This window comes from Neolamprologus multifasciatus, chromosome 16 (genome assembly GCF_963576455.1).
Source record: "Neolamprologus multifasciatus chromosome 16, fNeoMul1.2, whole genome shotgun sequence".
Lineage (NCBI taxonomy): Eukaryota > Metazoa > Chordata > Actinopteri > Cichliformes > Cichlidae > Neolamprologus > Neolamprologus multifasciatus.
In genome coordinates this window covers 21,896,346-21,918,436 of record NC_140454.1, presented here as the reverse complement: position 1 = coordinate 21,918,436, position 22,091 = coordinate 21,896,346, and the positions used below count along the sequence as shown (strand labels likewise).

Here is a 22,091-nt window from a genome sequence, read left to right as displayed (position 1 = left end):
GGAGGAGAAAAAAAGACGTTAGTTGCTGTGATTGGACATCAGCAGCCTTTATATACAGCAGACTGATGCAGCATCACTACTTTCCCTGGCACTGATAGGACCCTGCACTAGCATGACTGAGGTACTGTGATTGTATTTATTTGTTTTATTGGCGTATTTAGGTAGGCTACTAGCTAATTAATAACAAAAAAGTGTTTTTGCTATTTTAAACACTGTGATCACATAATAGAGAAAATCTTTATTTGTTAATTTACTAAGTTTAAAAAAAAATTATACATTTTTGTCAAATTATATACAGATGATCTTATTTAGACCTGTGTTTAATTGTATTTGCTGCTTTGTTGTTGTTTAATTCCAAAGTACAAATGCTTTGGGAGCAACAAAGTGAACAAAGAGAGCTCACAAGCACAATTTCAGTGTGCATCATCAACCACAGCCCTGGTACTGTAGCTGTTTAGTCTGTTTGAGAGGTGGGTGAAGTAGCTAAATCATAAGATCATCTAGATTCAGGCTAAGTTACTTAAACACTTGAATTATTGATCGTTTCCTTGTGCAATACACTGTTACTCAGCAAAATGATCAGAACAAAAGAAATAAAACCTTGAATGACTCATAGTTCAAAGATTTGTTTCACATTTATATTTTCTGAGGTTTAAAGAGAGCACTATAAACGTAATTTGTAAACTAAGCAAAAGGTTTGCATGTGTTTCTAAATATTACTAATGTTAAACCTTTGCTATCATCACACAAATATCTCAGTCATCTGATCTAGCGGAGTACAGTCTCCTTTCCCACATGGGTGTGGTCTACATCACACATTAAAAAGAATAAGCAAACAAAAGCATGCAATACTTGAAACAGAAATAATTCATCCTAATCCACTTTCTACAACAATGCTGCGTTTGGCTTCCCACAAATGTTGCTCTGTTCCTTATGGCCAAACTTACCTACTTCAGTAAGTACTGCAGAAGCAGTGTGTGTGTATTTGAGTTTTTTATGCACTGCTTCTGCATATTGATTTCATTTTTGTTAAATAAATAATGACACGGTGTGATATTTCACGTTTAGATGTTCATCTGAGGTTTTATTGACCTATTTTTAAAACCCATTAAGCCCCTTAGTTCATGTGGTTTTTTTTTAATTACATCCAGATATGTAAAACCTTAAAACTAAAAGCGTGACAGTAAGTTTGCACTGCTGTAACACATGTCACAATTTTCTGAATTTCTTACAGGAACCTGTTCTGGCATGGTGAATCCAAAGGCAAAGAAGAAAGTCTGGTGAATTGCTTTCTTTTTAATATACTGTATACAGTAGGAGGCAGTAACTGTTCTCCTACATCTTGAGTAGACATTATATTAATAGGATTTGGGTACTAATGCCATTTTTGATTCTGCTTAAAGATCAGATTCTCTATTGATATCATTACTAACTACTAGTCAGTTTCCAGTCACTAACATTGCATCAGCAGGACCAACATGGTTTTAATTTGCCTTCAGACTCTAGTTTCTTTCTGTTTAATGCTATTATTTTGTTTAGGACTTCCTTCGGGGCCACAGCACCACCCTTCATTGACTGTCTGAAAGATATTCTACGGCGATATCCAGATGGTGGACAAATTTTGAAGGTCGGTGTAATGTTGTAACAAAAACACACAACAGTTACTTTAGATAATAATGGGATGCTGTGCAAATAATAATAACAATAATAAAATGTAAAGGACAATAGAAAGCAATGGGTTTATGAGATTTACTACATTTTGCAGTTCTCACGAACATAAAAATGATTCACAATGGAACAACTGAAAACAAAGTAAAAATTTAAACTGAGACATTTTATTATTTCATGAAAAAAAATTGTCTCATTTTGGATTTGGTGAGATCAACATGGTTGAATAAGTTGGGATGGGGCAACATTTAATGAGGTTAACTGGTAAAAAGTCAGTAACGTGATTGGACAGAGACAAGTGAAGGGGCAGAGGTTCACCAATCTGTAAAAAAAAGAATATGTCTACAAGTTGTAGACATAGTGTCAGAATAATATTCCTCAATGCAAAATTGTGCAGATTTGGATTATTTCATCATCTATTGTATATAGATAATCAGATTCAGATAATCTGGAGAAATCTCTGTGTGCAAGAGATAAGGTCAAAAGTCAGTACCACAGCCACACAGGATTTTCATGCCCTCAGGCAGCACTGCAAAACAGGCATGATTCTCTCATGGAAACCACTGCATTAACTCCACAAATCACTGTTTGTGAACACAGGTCACAGTGCCATCCACAAATGTGGGTTAAAGCTGTAGCTTGCAAAGAAAAAGCCAAATGTCAATACAATTCAGAAAGGCCACAATCTTCTAAGAGCTAAAGCTTGTTTAAAATGGATTGAAGAAAAGTGAAAACATATTCTGTAGTCCAGAAAAAAAATCAAAATTGTATTTATTTTTTACAAACATAGACGGGTATACAACTGCTGCAAGAGCTTGTTCCGCATAGCCGGCAATAAGTTGGAGTTGCTCCCGGAGGGTGATGGGCTCTGCCAGGGCTGCCCTTTGTCACCGATTCTGTTCATAATTTTTATGGACCGAAGTTCTAGGCCCAGCCAAGTGGCGTAAGGCTTTCACTTGGGTGGTCTCAGAATCTCATCTCTGCTTTTTGCAGATGATGTGGTTCAGTTGGCTTCTTTGAGTGATGGCCTCCAGCTCGCAGGCAAGTGTGAAGCAGTGGGAATGAGAATCAACACGTCCAAATCTGAGGTCATGGTTCTCAGCCAGAACAGGGTAGAGTGCCCACTCCAGGATAGGGATGAGTTCCTGCCCCAAGTGGAGGAGTTTAAGTATCTCCGGGTCTTGTTCGCAAGTAATGGGAGAAGGGAGCTGGAGATCGACAGACGGATTGGTGCTGCGGCTGCAGTGATGCGGATGCTGTACCAGTCCGTCATGGTGAAGAGAAAGCTGAGTGTAAAAGCAAGCTCTCAATTTACCGGTTGATCTACGTCTCTACCCTGACCTATGGTCACGAGCTGTGGGTAGTGATCCAAGATCGCGGCTACAAGCAGCTGAAATGAGCTTCCTCCAAAGGGTGGCTGGCCTCTTCCTAAGAGATAGGGTGAGAGGTTCAGCCATCCGGGAGGGGCTCAGAGTAGAGCCGCTGCTCCTCCACATCGAAAAGGAGCCAGTTGAGGTGGTTCAGGCATTTGACAAGGATGCCTCCTGGGCGCCTCATGGGTGAGGTGTCCTGGGCATGTCCCACCGGGAGGAAGCCCCAGGCCAGGACATGCTGTAGAGATTACATCTCTTGGCTGGCCTGGGAATGCCTTGGTGTCCCCCAGGTCAAGCTGGAGGAGGTGGCTGGAGAGAGAGAGGTCTGGACCCAGATAAGCAAAAGAAGATGGATGGATGGATGGATCATCTGCCAGAGTGAATAGAAGAGGGCCCATATGGCATATTATCATCACTATGCATCTCTGATGGTATGGGGGTGCATTAGTGCCTATGGAATTCACAGCTTGCATATCTCTAAAGGCACCATCAATGCTGAAAGGTTTTAGAGCAAAATGTTCTCAATGAGGTAATTTCTTTTGCAGGGCAGGCCTTGAATATTTCAGAAAGTTCATCCTAAACTGCGTACAGCATCTAGTACAATAGCATGTTTTCATAGTAGAAGAGTCCAGCTGCTGAACTCGCCTGCCTGCAGTATGGACCTTTCATCCATTAAAAACATTTAAAAGTAAACCTACACATTAATTGTGTGCACACAGAAGAACAAGAACAACAATTATTTCTAAATTGATTGAAAGTGTAATTTATTTCTACATAACATTGTGACAAATCCAAAATATAAAACAAGGAGCATCATAATATGTACTGACTCTGTCCTTAGACCATCAGCTCAGATTAGAAAAAGCTCCATTTAATTGGCAAAATGGAAACATGGATGTAAACTTCACTGGTTGGTGGAGGTGTAACTAAAATATGGTTGTAATTCACTGAAATCTCCCAGAATTTGTGCTGCTTGCAAATTATAAGGACATGCAAATTTTTGCTGTTTTGCATTCGACCATACTGAGCTGGCATTTTATTAGGTGCTCTGTTTATACCACTAAGCCAGACAAAATATTAAAAATATAATGCAGTACAATTTATCAGTTTTACCACAGAGTTAAATTTACACAATTATTGACCATTTTTGAAGCTTAAAACATTTTTGCCATTGTATGCTAAAGAACAAGAATGACTACATCATATGAGTCTGAGTTAGACTGAAACGGACCCTTTTTTGTTTTTCCTCTGTAGACATACTTGATGTGAGAAAGATTTACCAGCTTTCTGTGCAGAACTGTGTCAGTGGCAGCGTTGTACTGCCATTTTCTGCTCAAGGTTGTTTTTATTTGTCAACAGGAGCTGATTCAAAATGCAGATGATGCTCGAGCCACAGAAGTGGTTTTCATCCATGATGAGCGAAGTTATGGAACTGAAAGCCTTTGGACTGAAGAACTGGAGACATACCAAGGTATTCACTGAATAACAGAAATATATTTCACAAAAACTATTATTTATTTACATTAAAAGCAATAAATAGAGCCAATACATCTCCAGTTAAGAATGTCTGTCCAGGTTTGCTGGGGATTTTTTGGTTTGTTTTTATTTAACATTCTGCTTCCTTTGGGGGTCACATTGAAAAGTGGAGCTACTCACTGTGGCAATCCCTTGTGACTAAAGGAGCAGCTAAAAGTAGCAGGTTCTGCTTGTTTCAGTGTGTAATTTCTCCCAAAGTATAGTGTGTGGATGTTTTTTCCCCATATTTTTCCACATTATCAAACATTTCCTAGGTGGCTGTTTTTAGTAAGCCCTGTAAAACTGGATTCCAATTGTAGACGACATAAAATATGTGATGTCACATGCTGGGACTACAGTTGTGAATCCTAAGCTGTTGAATTTTGGCTGCACCATCATTGTTAATTCAAGCTATCCGAGACCCTGGAAAAACTACACTTCCAACAACATCTGATTGGAAAAACAAGTAAAAAATGTTCTCATTTTATTTATTTATTTATTTTCTATTGTATAACTTTTTAATAGTAGTAATAGTGGGTCTTAGGTTGCTTATATTCTTTCATGTCTCAGGTGGTGCATAACAGGACAGATTACATTTTCTTAGTCTATATTTTCTGTGCTTTCTTGCATATTTGTGCTTTCAGAGACCAACGTTATCACTGTTAATGTGCTTCACTTAAAAGCATTGGTCATATAAAACATGAATAACCAATGTGCATTTACAGCATCATTAAATAATATAGCTCTTGCTTCCTACCAAATTCCCACACTCACTTAATTCCATATTGGTCTGAAAGGCAGAGCCTTGCAAAGTAAAAACTACTTGTTAACAAGCTACTGACACTGTAATTTACTATGATAATTAATGTTGACTAGTGAGGGTGTAAAAACCAAGTGAAAACCAAATGTACTCACTTAATTAAACAGCCAAATAGTTTTATATGTATGATCATGCAGCCCTAACCCTTAACACAGTTTAAACTTGCACAAGGTTGTTGAGCATTTTGCTTTTGGAGCAGCCTCAACTGTTCATTCACAGCACTGCAGTTTTTAAAACTGGCTTTATTTTTCGACAATGGAGCTTTCAGCTTGATTATAATATGCAGATCAAGCGAGAAGATTTAGGATAGTCACTGTTGATATTGTCTCTAGTTACAGTTACACTCAAAGTGTTCTATAGAAAATCCATTTGCATAGCAACTGAGAAAGTGTCTCCTGTCTTCTGATTTCCTTTCTGGAAAAATCTCATTCATTGCACATTGGGATAGAGATTCCAGAGAATGTGTCACTAACACATAAATGCTGAAAGCATAAGCTTTGAGTTTGTTATGTTTTTACGAAGGTCCGGCTCTCTATGCCTACAACAATGCCGGATTCACTGATGAAGACTGGAAAGGAATTCAGAGACCTGGAAGGAGTGTCAAGCGTGACGACCCAAACAGAGTGGGAAGATTTGGAATCGGCTTCAACTCTGTTTACCACATAACAGGTGAAACTATGTGTTGTTAGATAACAGATATGAGTAGTAATTTTTGAAAAGATAAACAGTTAGCAGTAACATATCTTTACTTTGTCCACAGATGTGCCAAGTATATTCAGTTCAGGCCACCTTGGCATGATGGATCCCCAAGAAAAAATATTTGGAGAGAGAAGTAGAGGGTTTCGGTGGTCTTTGGATGATGCTGAAGACCAAGAAGTTCTGCTGAATATGCGTGATCAGTTTCAACCATTTAGAGATATAATTTTGCTTTTATGCGGACAAGAATGGTCAACAGTTGTCATGGAGGATCAGCACTTCAGTGGGACAATTTTTAGATTTCCTTTACGCAATGAAGCATCAGAAATTTCTGATAATCTGTATGACTCAGATAAAGTGGTTGAGCTTTTTGATAGCTTCATTGCAGATGCAGATTTGAGCCTCCTCTTCTTGAAAAATGTCACCTCTGTGTCCTTGTTACATATTAGTGAAGATGGAGCTGTTAACACCAGACTTGAAGTGAAATCCTCAGTCCCCACAGATGGTGTTTTGGAGCCAGAAGAGGAGTCAGTCACTGAGGGTCTAACAAGGTTCAAAGTTATAACTGTGAGTTCAGAAGACCAAAAAGAGACAAAGTGGCTTCTGACAACATGCACCATGAAAGAGGGCATTGCAGAAGATCTTGATTTGCTTACAAAGAAGTTGAGCTTTTTACCTCAAGTTGACCTGGCATTCCCCTGTGGTGAGAAGAGAGACTGTAGCCAGAGCAGACTGAGCTGCTTTCTCCCCCTTCCAAACAATGAATCCAATAAGACAGGACTCCCAGTTTATGTCAATGCATGCTTCGGCCTCACAGACAATAGAAGACACATCAAATGGCAAGAGGAAGACCAGAGACATGATGAGCATGCTTTGTGGAATGAAATGCTGATGAAGAAGGTGTTTCCACAAGCATACATCAAGATCATTCAAGATGCCATTAAACTTGCCCAAAAATCTATCCTCCCTGTTTCCTCTGTGTACAATCTGTGGCCAGATCTCACTCAGATACAACACAAAGAAAAATGGCATGCTCTCACTCTGGATGTTTTTCATCACTTATTCAGACAGAACATGGCCATCCTCTCTATTGCTAAAGATGAAAGACAGTTTGTCTCTCCATCAGAAGCTGTTTTTCCCTGCAATGGCCCAACAAGCACCAACATATTGTCTGCCATTAAAAGGGCTTTAGTGTCATGTGGAGAAAATCTTGTCACTTTACCAGCTAGTGTTGCAAAGGCTATAAATGAGGCCTACCCAAACCCTACTACCCTAAAACATGTGACACCAACATTCCTCAGGGCCATTCTCCACAGGACCGGTGTGGATAACATCACCAAAGACGACAAACTCAGTCTTTTGGAGTACATTTTAGGTGATGAACAATACAAAGAACTTGAGGGTCTTCACCTCCTTCCACTCAGTGATGGCTCTTTCAGATCTTTCACATACAAAGAGGAAGACACTGCTTTGATTGACAGCCATGAATGTCCAAGGTAGGGTTTCCATACATGTATCGATATTTAAAATAAATGTTATATTTATTATGACTAATGTTGCCATTTTTATGTGTTATTCACATATTGATTGTAACTGAATATTTGGAAGGTTCAGGAATGTTTCTATACTGAATGAATTCCTAACAGTTTGATTGACAGAATCTATTGCACTTTTTATAGAGTCTTGCTGCCATTCTGTAAACCCTTCTTCATCCCACATGATCTGACACCAGCCTGCAGTGCCCATCTGAAAGAACTGGCCAGAAGAAGTAAGTGAAAGTAATTTTAAACAATGCAGAGTCATTTGTACACAGCTACACATTTTAGAACACACATTTATTCGTAACTTTAAAAAAAGAAAAAATCTTTTTAATCTGCTCTTCAGATTTCTTCAAGGTCACCAAAATTGATGTATCCCAGATGGCTGAATATGCAAGACGATATTTGCCACCAGACTGGAAGCAGAAAGGGAAAAACCTTGTTACATGGGACAACAACAACAGTCAGCATCCACCTTCAGACTGGTTTCAAGAATTCTGGAGCTTTCTCAACAGTCATTTTAATGAGTTAAGTCCTTTCACTGACATACCTCTAATACCAGTTAGTCCTCTGTCTGGCAGTCAGACTGTATCAGTAGCAAAACTACAGCAGAACACAACTCTGATCTTTCAGAAAAGTAAACAGCTGAATTTGCCAGACCAAATAGCTCAGCTGGTGAACAAAGTTGGTGGCACAGTGGTGAGAGGAAATGAGTGGCTCAGACATGTAGACCTTGACTCGTACGTGCTGTGCCCATCTCCAAGGAGTGTTTTGAAGGTCCTGATGAATTTAGATTTCCAGCATCTTATCACAGAACTCACATCTGCCTCTCACACAGCACGAGAAGAACTGAAAGACTATCTGTCTTATCTGGATTCTCTCTCAAAAACAGAGAAAGATTTTCTCTTGAAGTTGCCTTTGTTTCAAACCATGAAAGGATTCAGTGTTGCAGCTCAATCGAAACAAGCCGTGCTTCTGATCTCAGGCCTAACAGTGCCAACAGAGCTCCCCATGCCTGATTCCATAATCCAGTGTTCTACTGAGACTGACCGCAGACTGTTACAGCTGCTCAAAGTTCATCTCTTGGACACCGCCGAAGCAGCCAATGTTCTTGTTGACAGCATAAGGAAAGGCGCTTGCAGCAGTGTCAACACTAACAAAACAATGACTTGGATCTTACAGCATGGTAAGGTGCTTTTCTCACAAAACGAATCCCTGAAATGCAGCTGTAAGGACTTGAGCTTCATTGAGGTGAATGGACAGCTGAAAAAGGCATCTGACTTTTTTGATCCAAGAATTCAGACTTTTAAAGTCATCTTTGAGTCAGACTTCTTTCCACCGCCTTCATACACTCATTCACTGCAGATGCTGCAAAGCTTAACAGAAATCGGATTACTGAATAAAGAGATGGATGTCTCACCTGAACATTTGCTACATGCTGCCACCCTGACTGACAAACTGTGTGTGAACTCACAAACTGAGGCTCTGGGAAGAGCTCAGGTTCTGTTGGAAATGGTGGAAAGTAATGATTTACTGTCAAAGTTTTCTCACAGACAACTTCATTGCCTCAAAATGTTAAAATGGATCCCATGTGAACAACCTGGAACTGACCAAAATTTCAGTGATAAATCTCAGAAGTATTGTTTGTTTTGCCCAAATGAAATAAGACATTCTGTGTATAAGGACATTGTTGGACATGTAATGCCACTAACAGGGAAGCTCAGTGACAGAGTTAGCAACAGACTTGGTCTTAAAGACCTACCACCACCTGAAAAGGTGATTGAGAATCTATCAGTCTTGGAATCAAAAGCTCTGGAAATGGTTAATCCTGACACAGATGTAGACTTCAAAAGACAGCTGCACAGCATTTACAAACACATGCAAGACAATGTCTCTGTATTTGTTACAATGATGGACAATGAGACATGCTGGCTATGGACTCACAACCAGTTTGTTGCACCCCAGGATCTGGTTCTTGAATACCCAAATAATCTAGATCTGAGTTCTTACATTGGGAAGGTGCCAAGTGAATTTTTGTTATACAGAACATTGTTCCAGAGGTTTGGCCTGAGAACAGTACTTTCAAATGAGGACATTTTGGGCATTCTGTACTCCATCCAGGAAACAATCGAAGTAAGACAACCGCCATTTGCAAGTTCCTCAGAGGTCAAAGTGTCAATAGAAATTCTCAACTGGCTCTGGAAAGAGAAGAAGACAGTTGAGGATGACATTCCAGTGCCAGTCATTGCTGGGGGAGGAAGATTTAACCTTAAACCACGATCAACAGCTCTTTTCTGTGATGTAAGCAAAAATGGACTAAAAGAACTAAACTGCAGAGAAGAGGAAATTTATGTCATACATGAGGAAATCCCAAAAGCAGCAGCTGAATGGCTGGAAATTCGTTTTCTCAGTACCCACATCCTTGATCCAGAGGAGATAGGAATAGAGCAGTGTGGACAATCTGAACCAATAACAATGAGGATAAAAAACATTCTTAAAGAGTACGATGAAGACAGTGACATCTTCAAAGAGCTCATCCAGAATGCAGAGGATGCTGGGGCAGATGTTTGCAAGTTCTTGGTGGATTTCAGAGTACACAGAGATGCCCCCGAAAGCCTGATTGACCCTGACATGGCTCTTTGTCAGGGACCTTGTCTTTGGGCTTTTAATAATGAGCAGTTCACAGCAGAGGATTGGAAAAATATTGTCAGAGTTGGCTCAGCCTCGAAGGAAAACAAAGTGGAAAAAATTGGAAAGTTTGGACTTGGATTCAACACTGTGTATCATGTGACAGATGTCCCCTCCATCCTTAGTGGCAACACTCTCCTCATACTGGATCCAAATGTTACTCATCTCTCAAAGCATATCAAACATAAATCAAATCCTGGAATCAAGCTGGATCTCTCTCAACAACAACTCTTTCATTGTTTTCCTGGTCAGTTTGGATCATATGAAAACATTTTTGACTGTAATTTCGCCCGAAAAAGTCCTCCTGAACCATATCCAGGCACTCTGATCAAACTACCTTTCCGAAGTGAAGAAGCTGTCAAATCAGAAATAAGCACAAATGTGTATCAAAAACCCAATATCCTTGATTTTCAACATCTCTTTTCTAAGAATTCACAAACCCATCTGCTCTTTTTAAAGAACATCATTACATTATCCCTCCAAAATATCCCACACAATGGATCAACTCCACCAAGAGAAAATGAAATAGAGACCATCTTCTCTGTGTCCAAAACTACTGTGAGTGCAATGGAAATTCCTGATGACACCAGTGTGTCCAAGCAACGTCATGCTGAGAAATCACTGATGAAACTTGATGGTAAATGCAAAGGACTAATTGAATCTTGCACAGTCAGAATTATCCAAATATCCAGTCAGCAGTCTAATGAAAATGAAGTTCAGCTCTGGCTCCTGTACAACTGCTTTGGGACAGATGAGTCCTTTAAAATGGCCATTCACAAAAACAAGCAGGCCAGTTTCTCTTTGCCCATTGGAGGGGTTGCTGTGCCCTTGCAAAATGATCCAGAAACTGGAAAATTCACCACATTACAAACAGATCTTGTTGGACAGGCCTTTTGCTTCCTCCCTCTTCCCATTCACACAGGTCTTCCTGTCAATGTAAATGGCACATTTGCTGTGACAAGCAACCGAAAAGGTCTGTGGGAAACTGGAGTGAAAAATGACTGGAACAAAGCTCTCCTTCAGGATCCAGTAGTGACAGCATATGTTACTGTACTCAAGGCACTAAAGAAAATGTCAGAAAATAAGCAGCTGGTGAGTTACTGTTATCACACCTTTTGGCCTGATAGAGAGAAAGTGACTGAAACTTTCAAGCCTTTAGTGGATGCACTTTACTCAACCATTGTTGATGACTCTGTTGGTCCAGAGCTCTTTAGTGATGGAGAACAATGGCTCTCAATGAACAATGTTATCTTTCTTCATGAGAGCATTGAAAATGATGAAAAGATTGGTGACCTTGCAGTTCAAGTTTGCCAGAAATATGTAAAAGGACCCAACCATGTTGTTCCTCTTCCACTGTGGCTGAGAAATCGCTTCAAACAGGCTGGCCTTGAAAAGGTTTTACAAAACAGGACCTGGAACTGGGAGAAGTTCTACAGAGAAGCAGTGTTCAGTAACCTAACTACAATGGAGTCAAAGAGTAGAGATACCCTTGTGCTGCATGCTATTGACCTTCACATCAAAGAAATTGACAATCTGCTGCTCTGCTATCCATGCATACCCACAAAGGGTGGACAGCTCCAACATGTCAGGAAACTTGTGAATCCTACAGGGAAAGTGGCCTGTCTTTTTGAACCAAAAGAGGGACGCTTGCTTGATGGATCCGAAAATTACTTCAGATCTCCAAAAAGGATTCAGCGTTTGTTGGAACTCGGTATGGCAAATGACCATCTCCCATTGGAAGATATCACAGAGAAAGCAGGCACAATTAATAAAACCTGGAGCATTGACAAAAAGAAAGCATTTGTCCACTTGAAGTGCCTTTTTGAACTGATGAAGCATCACATTTATGATATAGAGTCTCACCACTGGAAAACACTGAGGACAACTGGATTTCTTCCAGCATATTCCCCTGTTGATGCAAAAATGGAAGGAAATGTAACACTTAAAAGGCCCACTGATGTTTTTAGTGACAAATGCTCCCTTCTCGTTAACATGACACAACCAGTGCTGGATAATAGTAATTTGAAAATACACCACAGTGATCCAGTCCTAAAGATCTTGGGCGTGAACAGCACTCCGAAGCCAGAGGTGGTGCTCCAGCAGCTGCATGAAGGAACCAAACAAGCACACTCCATTGACAGATCCATGCTTTACAAAATAACATTTGAGTGCTATAAGTGTCTGGATCAGTGGATCTGTGACTCTGGAAATGCCACTTACATTTCACAACAAGCGAGTTCATTTCCATTCATCCTCATTGGTGATACATTTGTGAATGTTGATCGTGTAGCTGAGAACGGGCAATTTGAAGCAAAGCCCTATCTCCACGTACTTCCAGCTGTCTTCACAAGTTTCAGGAACCTCTGGACATGTATAGGTGTTGAAAAACAATTCACGATCACTCAGTTTCTAACTGTGTTGCAGGAATTACAAGCTCAACATGGAAACAAGCCCCTACCAAAGAGTGATCTCTCAGTTGTCTGCACAATTTTAAACAAAGGGATATTTGAGGTCAGAGTAAAAATCACAGATGACTGTTTGATACCCAATGAGCATGGAGTTTTGCAGTTTGCTAGTGAGCTATTTTACAATGACAGCCCATGGATGCCACTCACTTCAGGTGTCACATTGTGTCACGAGAATATCCCACGAGCTATGGCTCGCCACCTTGGAATCAAAACAACAAGGCATCATTCTCTGGAAAACCACATAGTTGATGACATGTCACCATTTGCTTTTGACTTTGAACAGCAGGAACAGCTGACTGTTCGTATTAAAAACATAATTTCAGCCTATCCATCAAAAAAGGATATCCTTAAAGAGCTCATTCAAAATGCTGATGATGCAGAAGCAACAGAAATTCATTTCATCTGGGACAAAAGACAACATGGAAAAGAAAAAACATTTGGGAAGAAATGGAACAATCTCCAGGGTCCAGCACTTTGTGTGTTCAACAACAAAGTGTTTTCTGATGCTGACATTAAGGGAATTCAACAGCTGGGAGAGGGAGGAAAGCACAGCACCCCAGGGAAGATAGGGAAGTACGGAGTTGGATTCAACTCTGTTTACCATCTGACTGACTGCCCTTCGATCCTTACAGGAGATGAAGTACTTTGCATTTCTGACCCCAATCAAAAATACATTGAAAATCACTCAAATAACCAACGATATGGCATTGGCTATAAACTAGCTGACACTTTCAAAGAAATGTACGTAGATGTCTACAAATCCTTTCTTCCAGACAAATTTTCTCTTAAAGACGGCACCATGTTCAGATTACCTCTGAAGATGGGTACAAATGCAAAAACCTCCAAAATATCACAGCAAGGAGTCACTGACTACGACATGAAAGAACTGTGCTCTGCTCTGTCTGAAGATCCTGAAGGACTAATTCTCTTTCTGAAAAACATCTGCAAAATCAAAGTCCATGAAATCAGTGAAGATTCAAGAGGACTTAAAACCATCTTTGAGGTTGAAAAAAATCTGCCACAGAAAAGTCGGGAAGAGAAAGATGCTTTTGTAAAACATCTACAAAATGTACTGCAATCAGACAAATTAGCAACACAAAAGACTTTCTATGAAACTGTGATTTCCACCTCAGATAAAGGACAAAGTAAGTGGATTGTTGCAGAACAATTTGGCTCCTTCAAAGACAGCTGTGAATTAAAACTATCAGACAAACTTCCCCAAGCATCATTAGCTGCACGTGTGAACACAAAAGGATCCAGCATCGTGGATTTTAAAGGAGAAGCCTTTTGTTCACTTCCGTTGCCAGGGAAAACTGGACTGCCAGTACATGTCAATGGAAACTTTGAGGTTGATTCTGCCAGGAGAAGCCTTTGGAAAGAAGATGGGAAGAGTAAGAAATCAGACTGGAATGAGATCTTGAAACAGAACGTCATTGCACCACTTTATGCAGATCTCCTGCATTACATCAGGTGCAGCATTGCAGTCAAGAAAGTCTCCCTTGCATTTGTTGACTCATGTTTCAGTACAGAATACTTGTGTTTTTGGCCAACTGTGTCCAAGGATGTTTGCCCAGACTGGCATGAAATGATACATGGAGTATACAGATCACTGAAAGAAAAAGGCCTTGATGTAATCCCCGTGATGAAGAGCTCAACACTGAAAATTGCAGATACAAAACTTAAAGAATTCTCATTTGACTGGTGTAATGTCAGCGAAACAGACTCTACTGAGTCACCTTATCTGACAACCTCAGGAAATTTCAAGCTGAACAACATTTTGGAAGATCTTGGAATGAAGCTGGTTCCTTATTCCACAAACATGCAGAGGATTTGGACAAGTTTCAGATCTGCTGGGGTTGAAGTGAAAGCAGTCAGTCCCTCCACTGTGCAGACTTTCCTACGAGCAAAGCCTCTCAATGATCCAACCCAAACAGATGAGGATTTGCCTTTACCCATAAGTGCCACTTTGATCAAAGATGAGAAAAGATGTTCGGAGCTCTTGAGTTTTTGTTTAAAAGATTTCTCCTCAGAAAAGGTCACCCAGGACAATGCCAGTTTGCTCGAACAGCTTCCGCTTCTTCTCACAAAAGATAAAGTATTGACAGTTTTCAACTCCCAGCCACTCAAGTGGATATCAGAATATGAAGATCTCTTCTTTCACTACGAGAACAAATTTGCAGACTATCAAACAAACAAAGACCACATTAAACTTCTTCAAAGTTTAAAACTCATCCAAAAAATGACATTGACCTGCTCGGAAAAATATCTGAAACCATTAATTCAGCATCTTCTTAAGAACTGTGAAGTTGATCCACACACTGGTCTTCATGTCCCAAATGACGAAATGATAAAGTGGCTGAAATCACTTTGGAGGTTCATAACAAGTGAAATGAAATCATCAACATATAGAGTTGATGAACAAAGTCTGACACTAAGTGAAGTGAGGAAACTCTTCAGTGACTGCTACATTTTACCTGTTCTGTGTCCAAGGTTGAACGACAAGCACTTCCTGCAAACAATGAAACACATTTCAAGTGTTGTGTTTGCCTCAGAAAAACACAAAGACATATCAGGCATCCTCTTCAAACTTGGTTTTATGAGGTTTGATCGTGTATTCTTTTTTGAGATGGACCGAGAGGTACGTTCATGTCTACAGCATGAGCTTCTCGATGTAGATGATCAAAGCTCAGTGTTGGATCAAGTCTACAATAGTAATCATCCAGAGTTTTCCCAGCTTTCAAATGATGATATGAAGGAGTTTCAGATGTTCCTGCAATCGGGATTATCCAAGTCCAAAGACAATCAAGAGTATGTCAGGAAACTCAAATCCTTACCAATATTTGAAACAACACATGGTGAACGAGTGAGGATTGACGGACCTAAAAAGGTTTATGTTCTCAACATCGAATATTCAGTCATGTTTCCAGATTTGCTCAACCTACCTAACAGCAACAACATTTTTCTCAAGTTCAACTCCGAGAACTACATGCTGTCAGAAACAGTCAACATTCAGGTCCTTGATGATTTGCAGTATTTCATGAAGTTCATTCTGCCTGCTGTACACCAACTCAAAGAGACACAGATTCTTCACAGCCTCAAGCTGTTGCTGTCACTACATTACTCTTCAGAGGACAAGAAAACTATCATCTCCTCACTGAAGACAGTGAAACTGATTCGCAGTTCTCAAGGTAGACTGGAGCCTGCATCATACTACTTTGATGAAAGTGTGGAGCTGTACAAACGAATGTTGCCCCAGGAGAAATTTGTACCTGACAAATTTTGGACTGAGCTTTGTGAAGGAAATGACTACACAACAAAAAAAGCAAAACAGCTGGTCAGAAAACTTGGAATGAAGCATGTTGTGTCAAACGATGAGATAAAAAGTTTTGCGTACCAGCTGGAATCAGAAGCAAAAGGAAAAGGAAAAATTGAAGACCTGAAACTAAAATCATCATTACTTTTCAGGGAAGCCTTGAATAAAGCATATGATGCCAAAGACAACAATGAAAGGTTGCTGGAAAGCATTGCTGACATCAAATTCATTTTTCCAGTTAATATTCGAAAAGAACTGTCCATCTACCACCAACCATTTGCAGCTGAAGGAATTATGGTGAAAATTAGAGGCTCTTTAATTAACAAAAATCCAGAGCATCAAGATATGATTTGGACCTCAATGCCAATTATAGACCTGCCAATTATGTCACAAAGTCTTCAAATGCTAATTAACGCAGGAGCTCATGAAGAACCACCTCCAAACTGTGTAGCCAGTAACATAAGAAACATCTGTCAGTCACCATGTGAAACTGACCAGCTGATCAAAACACGAGCTAAAGTGTTCAGAATTTCGTACACTTACCTGCAAGCAAACAGATTTGAAGGAAACCAGCTGGCTGGTCTTCCTGTTGTGTTGGTTGAAAAAGACACAAAACTTATGAGGCCTGATGACGTGTGTCTGTCGCTCTCCTACGATCTGGACTTCAGACCATATCTGTACAAGATTACTCCAGAAGATGCAATGTATGCACCGTTCTTTCAGAAAATTGGTGTGAAGAACAAAGCTACTGCAGAGCAATATTGTAATGTTTTGGCAGCAGTTTACGCTGATTCCTGTGATAAACAAAAACTACATTTGAACCAGCTGAGAACTGTGAAACGAGCTGTTGAGCAGTTATTTAAGTTAATCAGTGCTCAGGGAAACCAGAAGCTTCTTGAAAATGTTGAGACTCTGTATCTTCCTGCAGTAGATGGTAAATTATACCCATCATCCACACTCTGCTACAACGACACAGTGTTTGAGACCAAAAGGTTGGAAGAAGCGCTGGAGAACAAGTTCCTGCTGCTTGAGAAACTCAGTGAATGTCATTTGGGCAACGACAAATACATGCATCATCAGCTGTTGCAACTGCTGCCTCAGAAGTTTCAGCCAAAGATGCTGTCTGAGTTCACAGAGGAAAGAGTTGTGGAATCAAAGATGCAGCTTTGTGAACTTGGGACTGGCTGTGAATTTAGTGGATGGTTTGATAAACATCTCTCCTCAGGAACCTTTAAATATGGATTAATTTGTCTTATTAGAGATCATTTTCAAGGCAAAATAACACAAGAAGATGCTTCTAAAATGTGTGAGCAGACTTTTGGCAGTATACAAATTCTGTGCTGCAAAACTTTGGAAACAGCTCTCTGGATCGATAAACAGCCACTTCCCAAAACTGATGAAGAAACAGATGTATCTGTGGAACGAGGGCAACAAGGGTGCACCTTTTACTTAAAGCACAATGATGACATGGCTCTCAAGGTAATAAATGAAGTCATCATGACACTGACAAAGGAGATTAATGCTCTTTTAGGAAACAGAATTGCATTGGTTCACCTTCCAGTGCTGGGACAACTCCTCATGTGTGATGATCTGCAAGATGTTCGGAAAACTTTGGCTAAAAATCAGATCCGTGACAGTGCTGAAACTGAAAGTTCCTCTTTTAGTCCAGCAGCCCCTGGGACAGAGATCCCAGAAGAATGGCATGATTGTTTGGACATGAATGTCCTCAACAACTTTGAAGAGGGGGAATATGTTGGCTACGGCATTGATGACAAGTACATTTATGCAGTTATTGTTGAAGAACTGCCTGGTCACAATGGACGATATTCATGGAGATACAAAGTAGAAGTAGAAGAAGATGAGCCCATTGAAGTCAGCTGTGTTGATCTGTTTCAGTTTAAACGAGAAAAGAAGGTAAAAACAGAAAGGAGGAAATGCATGGAGCCAGGACCACAGAAGAAGACGCTAAAACCAGAAAAAAACACTTGCATGGAGCTGGAACCACTGGCAGGAGCTGTGCCAAATTCTTCTGAATCATCAACAAATTCTTTACCAGCATCTGTTGAGGAAGCTAAAAGGGAAATTGATAAACGTCTAGCAGAGATCTGGAGGCTTCGTGAGGAGGAGAGGCACAAAGCCATCAAGAGACTGTACCTCAGGTGGCACCCTGACAAAAATCCGGATTGCCAGTCTCTCGCCAATGAGGCATTCAAATATTTACAGAATCAAATTGATGAGCTTAGCAAAGGCAAAGCTGCAGGCTCGACCTTTTCAAGCAGAAACACAAATTTCAGAGGCTTCTATGAACAGTGGAATCAGGAGGCCAGGTATCACAGAAATAGTCGAGAGAGGTTCTCTAGAGGCTATAGAGGTTTCCATTCCTACAACTTCTGGACCCACAATGAAAATGTCCCAAGGCCAGACAGAGAAGAGGCCAAGCGCTGGTGTAGACAGGCTCGCTGCGATCTCAATGCAGCTCACAAAGACACTGGTGGAGGGAGCACAGAGTGGTGTCTGTTTAAGGTCCATCAAGCAGTGGAAAAGTCTCTCATAGCAGCATGCTATAAAAGAAATGGACAACACCCCAACAGCAGCTCAATTTCAGCCACTGCTGCACAAGTTTCCCGCTACAGCCTCCAACTGAGAGATCTGCCTGAGATTGTGAAAAACCTGCAGACACTCGGGGTGGATCACAAAAGGACTCAATATCCCAACTGCCATCCATATCCCCACATACCGAACGGACGATTCAGATCAGAGAATGAAATGCTGGCACTGAACAAGGCATCTGAGCTCCTTAATAAAATAGAAGCATATGTGAATTAAGGACTCAAGACAGACAAGGCATTAGTCAGTGTAACTGGTTTTCTACATGTTAAAAGTAATGTAATGTAAAGTGTAAAACTGAAATATTATTTAACATCACAAAGAAAAAAGAAAACTTTTTTTATTTTACTTATTTGTCTCACTTCTCATACTCAGTACTTATTATTATGTTATGGTGTGCATGTATATGTAAACACACTGAAGAAAATTGTAAGCACTAAATTACTTTATTTTGGATTCTTGTCATTTAAAGCTGCTTATTGGTGATATCGATATATTCTGTGTTATAAAAATGAAAATATCAGATGTTCTTTGTAAGTCTTGTTGACACAGTTGACTACTCTCTGAGATCAAAACAGTCACTCAGTGAATTTCTTACTGTTTGTTAAAAACCTGCCTTGGATCAATATACTCGCTGTATGCTTGTAATGTAAATGCAAATATGCAGTTTTGGTGTTTTAAAGTTATGACTATTTGCTGAGAGACAGTATAACTACTGCATACTGATTTTTACTTGTATCCAGTTTTGTCTTCTGAAAAACTTAAAATCTTTAAACTTAAATCCACATTGCAATTGGGGAATTTTTGTTTTGTTTTCCTTTTTTTTTTTAAATTTTTGCTAGCAGAAAGATCTGAAGAGGACCTTAAATGATGTATTTAATCATTTCTCCTCCCATGTAATCGGGACTTTATTATCTGATTTGTTAAACAGACCAAATTCTTGAAACTTGAGTCCTCCCTCTTTAAGTGTTTCCAAGTCTGGTCATGTCTCTGGACATGCATGTGGATGGTTAGAAACAATATTTACCCTTAAATGTCAATGTGATATAAAAAATGCATCTAGAGAGTCATGCACCAAAGATCTGATCAATAACAGAAAAGCCACTCACTGTGGAAAACCTTAGCCATATTTATTTTATCCAACACTGTAACACTATGATAAAATAAGGAAAAGCCTAATAGGTTCCTTTATGTATTGGACAGATCGGTTAGAAACAGTAACAAGTGCTTCACTGTTTAACATCACTCCTAAAAGCTGTGTAAGGTTTACTTTTTATGAACAACTGATCAGACGTTCAGTAACCAATGAAGAGAAAGGCTTCAAGTTAAAAGAACTTCTTTTATTCATTATGAAATCATGTTATGAAAATAATGACAACTAACCATATATCAGACAAATGCATCTTTCAATATGTTAACAACGTTTTGCTGTAAAGGCTGTGACATCTCCGCCGTCACCAGAGCATCACTGTGTACTGTTTGTGCTTGGCGTCTACTTCACCTCATCCTGGAAGTGGCCATTCCTGCTGTTGTTTCATACCATAAAAATGTCTACAAGGATTTTCACATCTCCTTCCAGTGTTTCCACATGAAAATCCTTTGCAAATAACCTTCTGTTTGTAAGGGAGAAGTTCACATATATACCAGATTTAGTCTTTGTGTTCTGCTTCCTGTTGTCTAATCCTTCAATCAATAATTTACACAAAATCTGTACATACTTACAGCAGGCTGATGCCTGTTTCTGAAGGGTTGTGCACATAGAAAAAAGAAGCAAGAATGTTGATGTGATACGATGGAAGATCAGGGTGTTATGAGCATATTAGACACTTGCCTTAATGACAAATGTAACCCAACAACTTTCAGTCACTCAAAATGAGTCTGACATTCTGCAACAAAAGCCACACCCACTTCTTCCAGTCTTTTGCTATAAAACACACACTCGACACAGCTGACAGGGACGCACATTAAAATATTTATGGAATGAATGAGTGTGTGTTTGTAATGGCTGATGTTAGGATCAAGTATATTTATCTTAGCCAAAAAGATGCAAACCTTTGGGTACGATAAGAGCGAAATTTGCTATTTCTAACCTCCATCTGCATATTTACCCCCCCCCCTCCCCCCCTCCATATCCCACAGCTGATAAACTCCAGCTGGGACTGGAACAGACGTCTGAAAAAAATACTTAAGGCTTTTATCGCTTAGCACGTTATTCTTCGACTGATCGGCACTTACTGTATGCAGTCATTCATCTTTCACATCACTCATATTGCATTTTTGTTTACAAAAATCTGTTACACATTTCAGAATTAGAAAACGATGAGACTGAGTTACCACAGCATTATGTGGAAGCTACTGGCACTACAAACTAAAGCACAAATGAGCGAAAAAATAACACGAACTGCTCCTCCTTCTCCTCGGATGCCGCTGCTGTGTGCTTCTTTGTTGTTGCGATAACTTGATCTGTACTGAGCTGCAGAATAAAAATCTGGGGTTCATTTCAGGGTGCAGCTGCTCCTACAGGCGTAGTGGCAAATCCCGTGAAAAGCATCGGACCAGTAATGGTGCAGGAGGCTGAACATGAAACGTGTCGGAGGTCGTTCGAGTCAGGGTTTGGGTACTGGCATCAGTTCTATGGCACAAGTGTTTGGCAAACACAATTAACATTCAACATTTTTGAAATTGACAAAATAAATTATGTCAATGGCACACCGCTGTATCATACCGTAACCACCTGCTCTGCCGCTCTCAGGTGTCCTGGGTTTAGATGAGGTTTTGTCATACATACAAAACTCACTTCAATAACACAAGAATGCCCTTTAAAAAGTTATTTGCTGAGACCAGAAATTGAGAGAAACAGGCTTGAGGTTTGTGTCCAAGTTTTGCATCCATGTTTCTTTCACATTTTTCCTGCACGAGTAGAAAAAAAATAAGCGGGCAGATCGCTTTTGCACAACCGAAGCCATCCAGAGATCGAGCCTGCAACTGCTACAAGCCCCTGTAGATGCTTGTCCTGCTGTCGCCTGTAGTGTCATAAAGCCACATAGGGTAGTGGGGGTCAACCCTGCCACAATTAGCTCCTCACATGTTGTAAGCCACATATATCGGATCCAGCTGGTCAGCCAGGAATCCATCTCTGAGGTGCATGCGTTGTTTCTCCCCTCTGGAGTTGATGGGGATGACGCCGGGGTCTACCACCACCACCACCCCTACGATGAGGTAGTGCTCTTCCAGGACCACATTGGTGACCAGGGCCACCAGGTCGAGGGCCTCCTGCTCAGATCCCTCCAGTTCTACAACCACCACGAGCAGGTTGGTCCATGTGAACACCGCACTGGAGAGAGGAGGAGGAGGATGGTGGATGAAAGTAAATACAGAGAAGTCATGTAGAATTCATATTTCTTC

The 22,091-nt window shown here is 40.2% G+C and overlaps 2 protein-coding genes across 11 annotated transcripts in view; one reads left to right on the top strand and one right to left on the bottom strand.

Moving 5' to 3' along the window:
* Nucleotides 1-933: 933 nt before the first annotated feature.
* On the top strand, nucleotides 934-21,619 carry LOC146500813 (sacsin-like). Its single transcript, XM_085134593.1, has 7 exons — nucleotides 934-955; nucleotides 1,440-1,627; nucleotides 4,401-4,512; nucleotides 5,899-6,045; nucleotides 6,137-7,568; nucleotides 7,752-7,840; nucleotides 7,957-21,619. Exons 1-7 carry the CDS (start codon nucleotides 934-936, stop codon nucleotides 18,903-18,905), a joined length of 12,939 nt encoding a protein of 4,312 aa, XP_084990719.1. The 3' UTR covers nucleotides 18,906-21,619.
* LOC146500812 (disco-interacting protein 2 homolog A-like) overlaps nucleotides 20,006-22,091 on the bottom strand; it is an 87,784-nt gene continuing 85,698 nt past the window's right edge. For all 10 annotated transcript variants that reach the window (XM_085136507.1, XM_085136508.1, XM_085136509.1 and 7 more), the window contains one exon: nucleotides 20,006-22,020. In XM_085136507.1, the coding sequence (XP_084992633.1) occupies nucleotides 21,768-22,020 (253 nt within the window). In that variant the 3' untranslated portion in view covers nucleotides 20,006-21,767. The remainder of the gene's footprint in view (nucleotides 22,021-22,091) is intronic.

Bases quoted from the DNA above. Each gene is read 5' to 3' on its own strand.
- LOC146500813 (XM_085134593.1), top strand. From the start codon at position 934: ATGGCCAAACTTACCTACTTCA. The intron at 7,569-7,751 runs GTAGGGTTTCCA...CACTTTTTATAG, and splicing joins GACAGCCATGAATGTCCAAG to AGTCTTGCTGCCATTCTGTA. The intron at 7,841-7,956 runs GTAAGTGAAAGT...TCTGCTCTTCAG, and splicing joins GAAAGAACTGGCCAGAAGAA to ATTTCTTCAAGGTCACCAAA.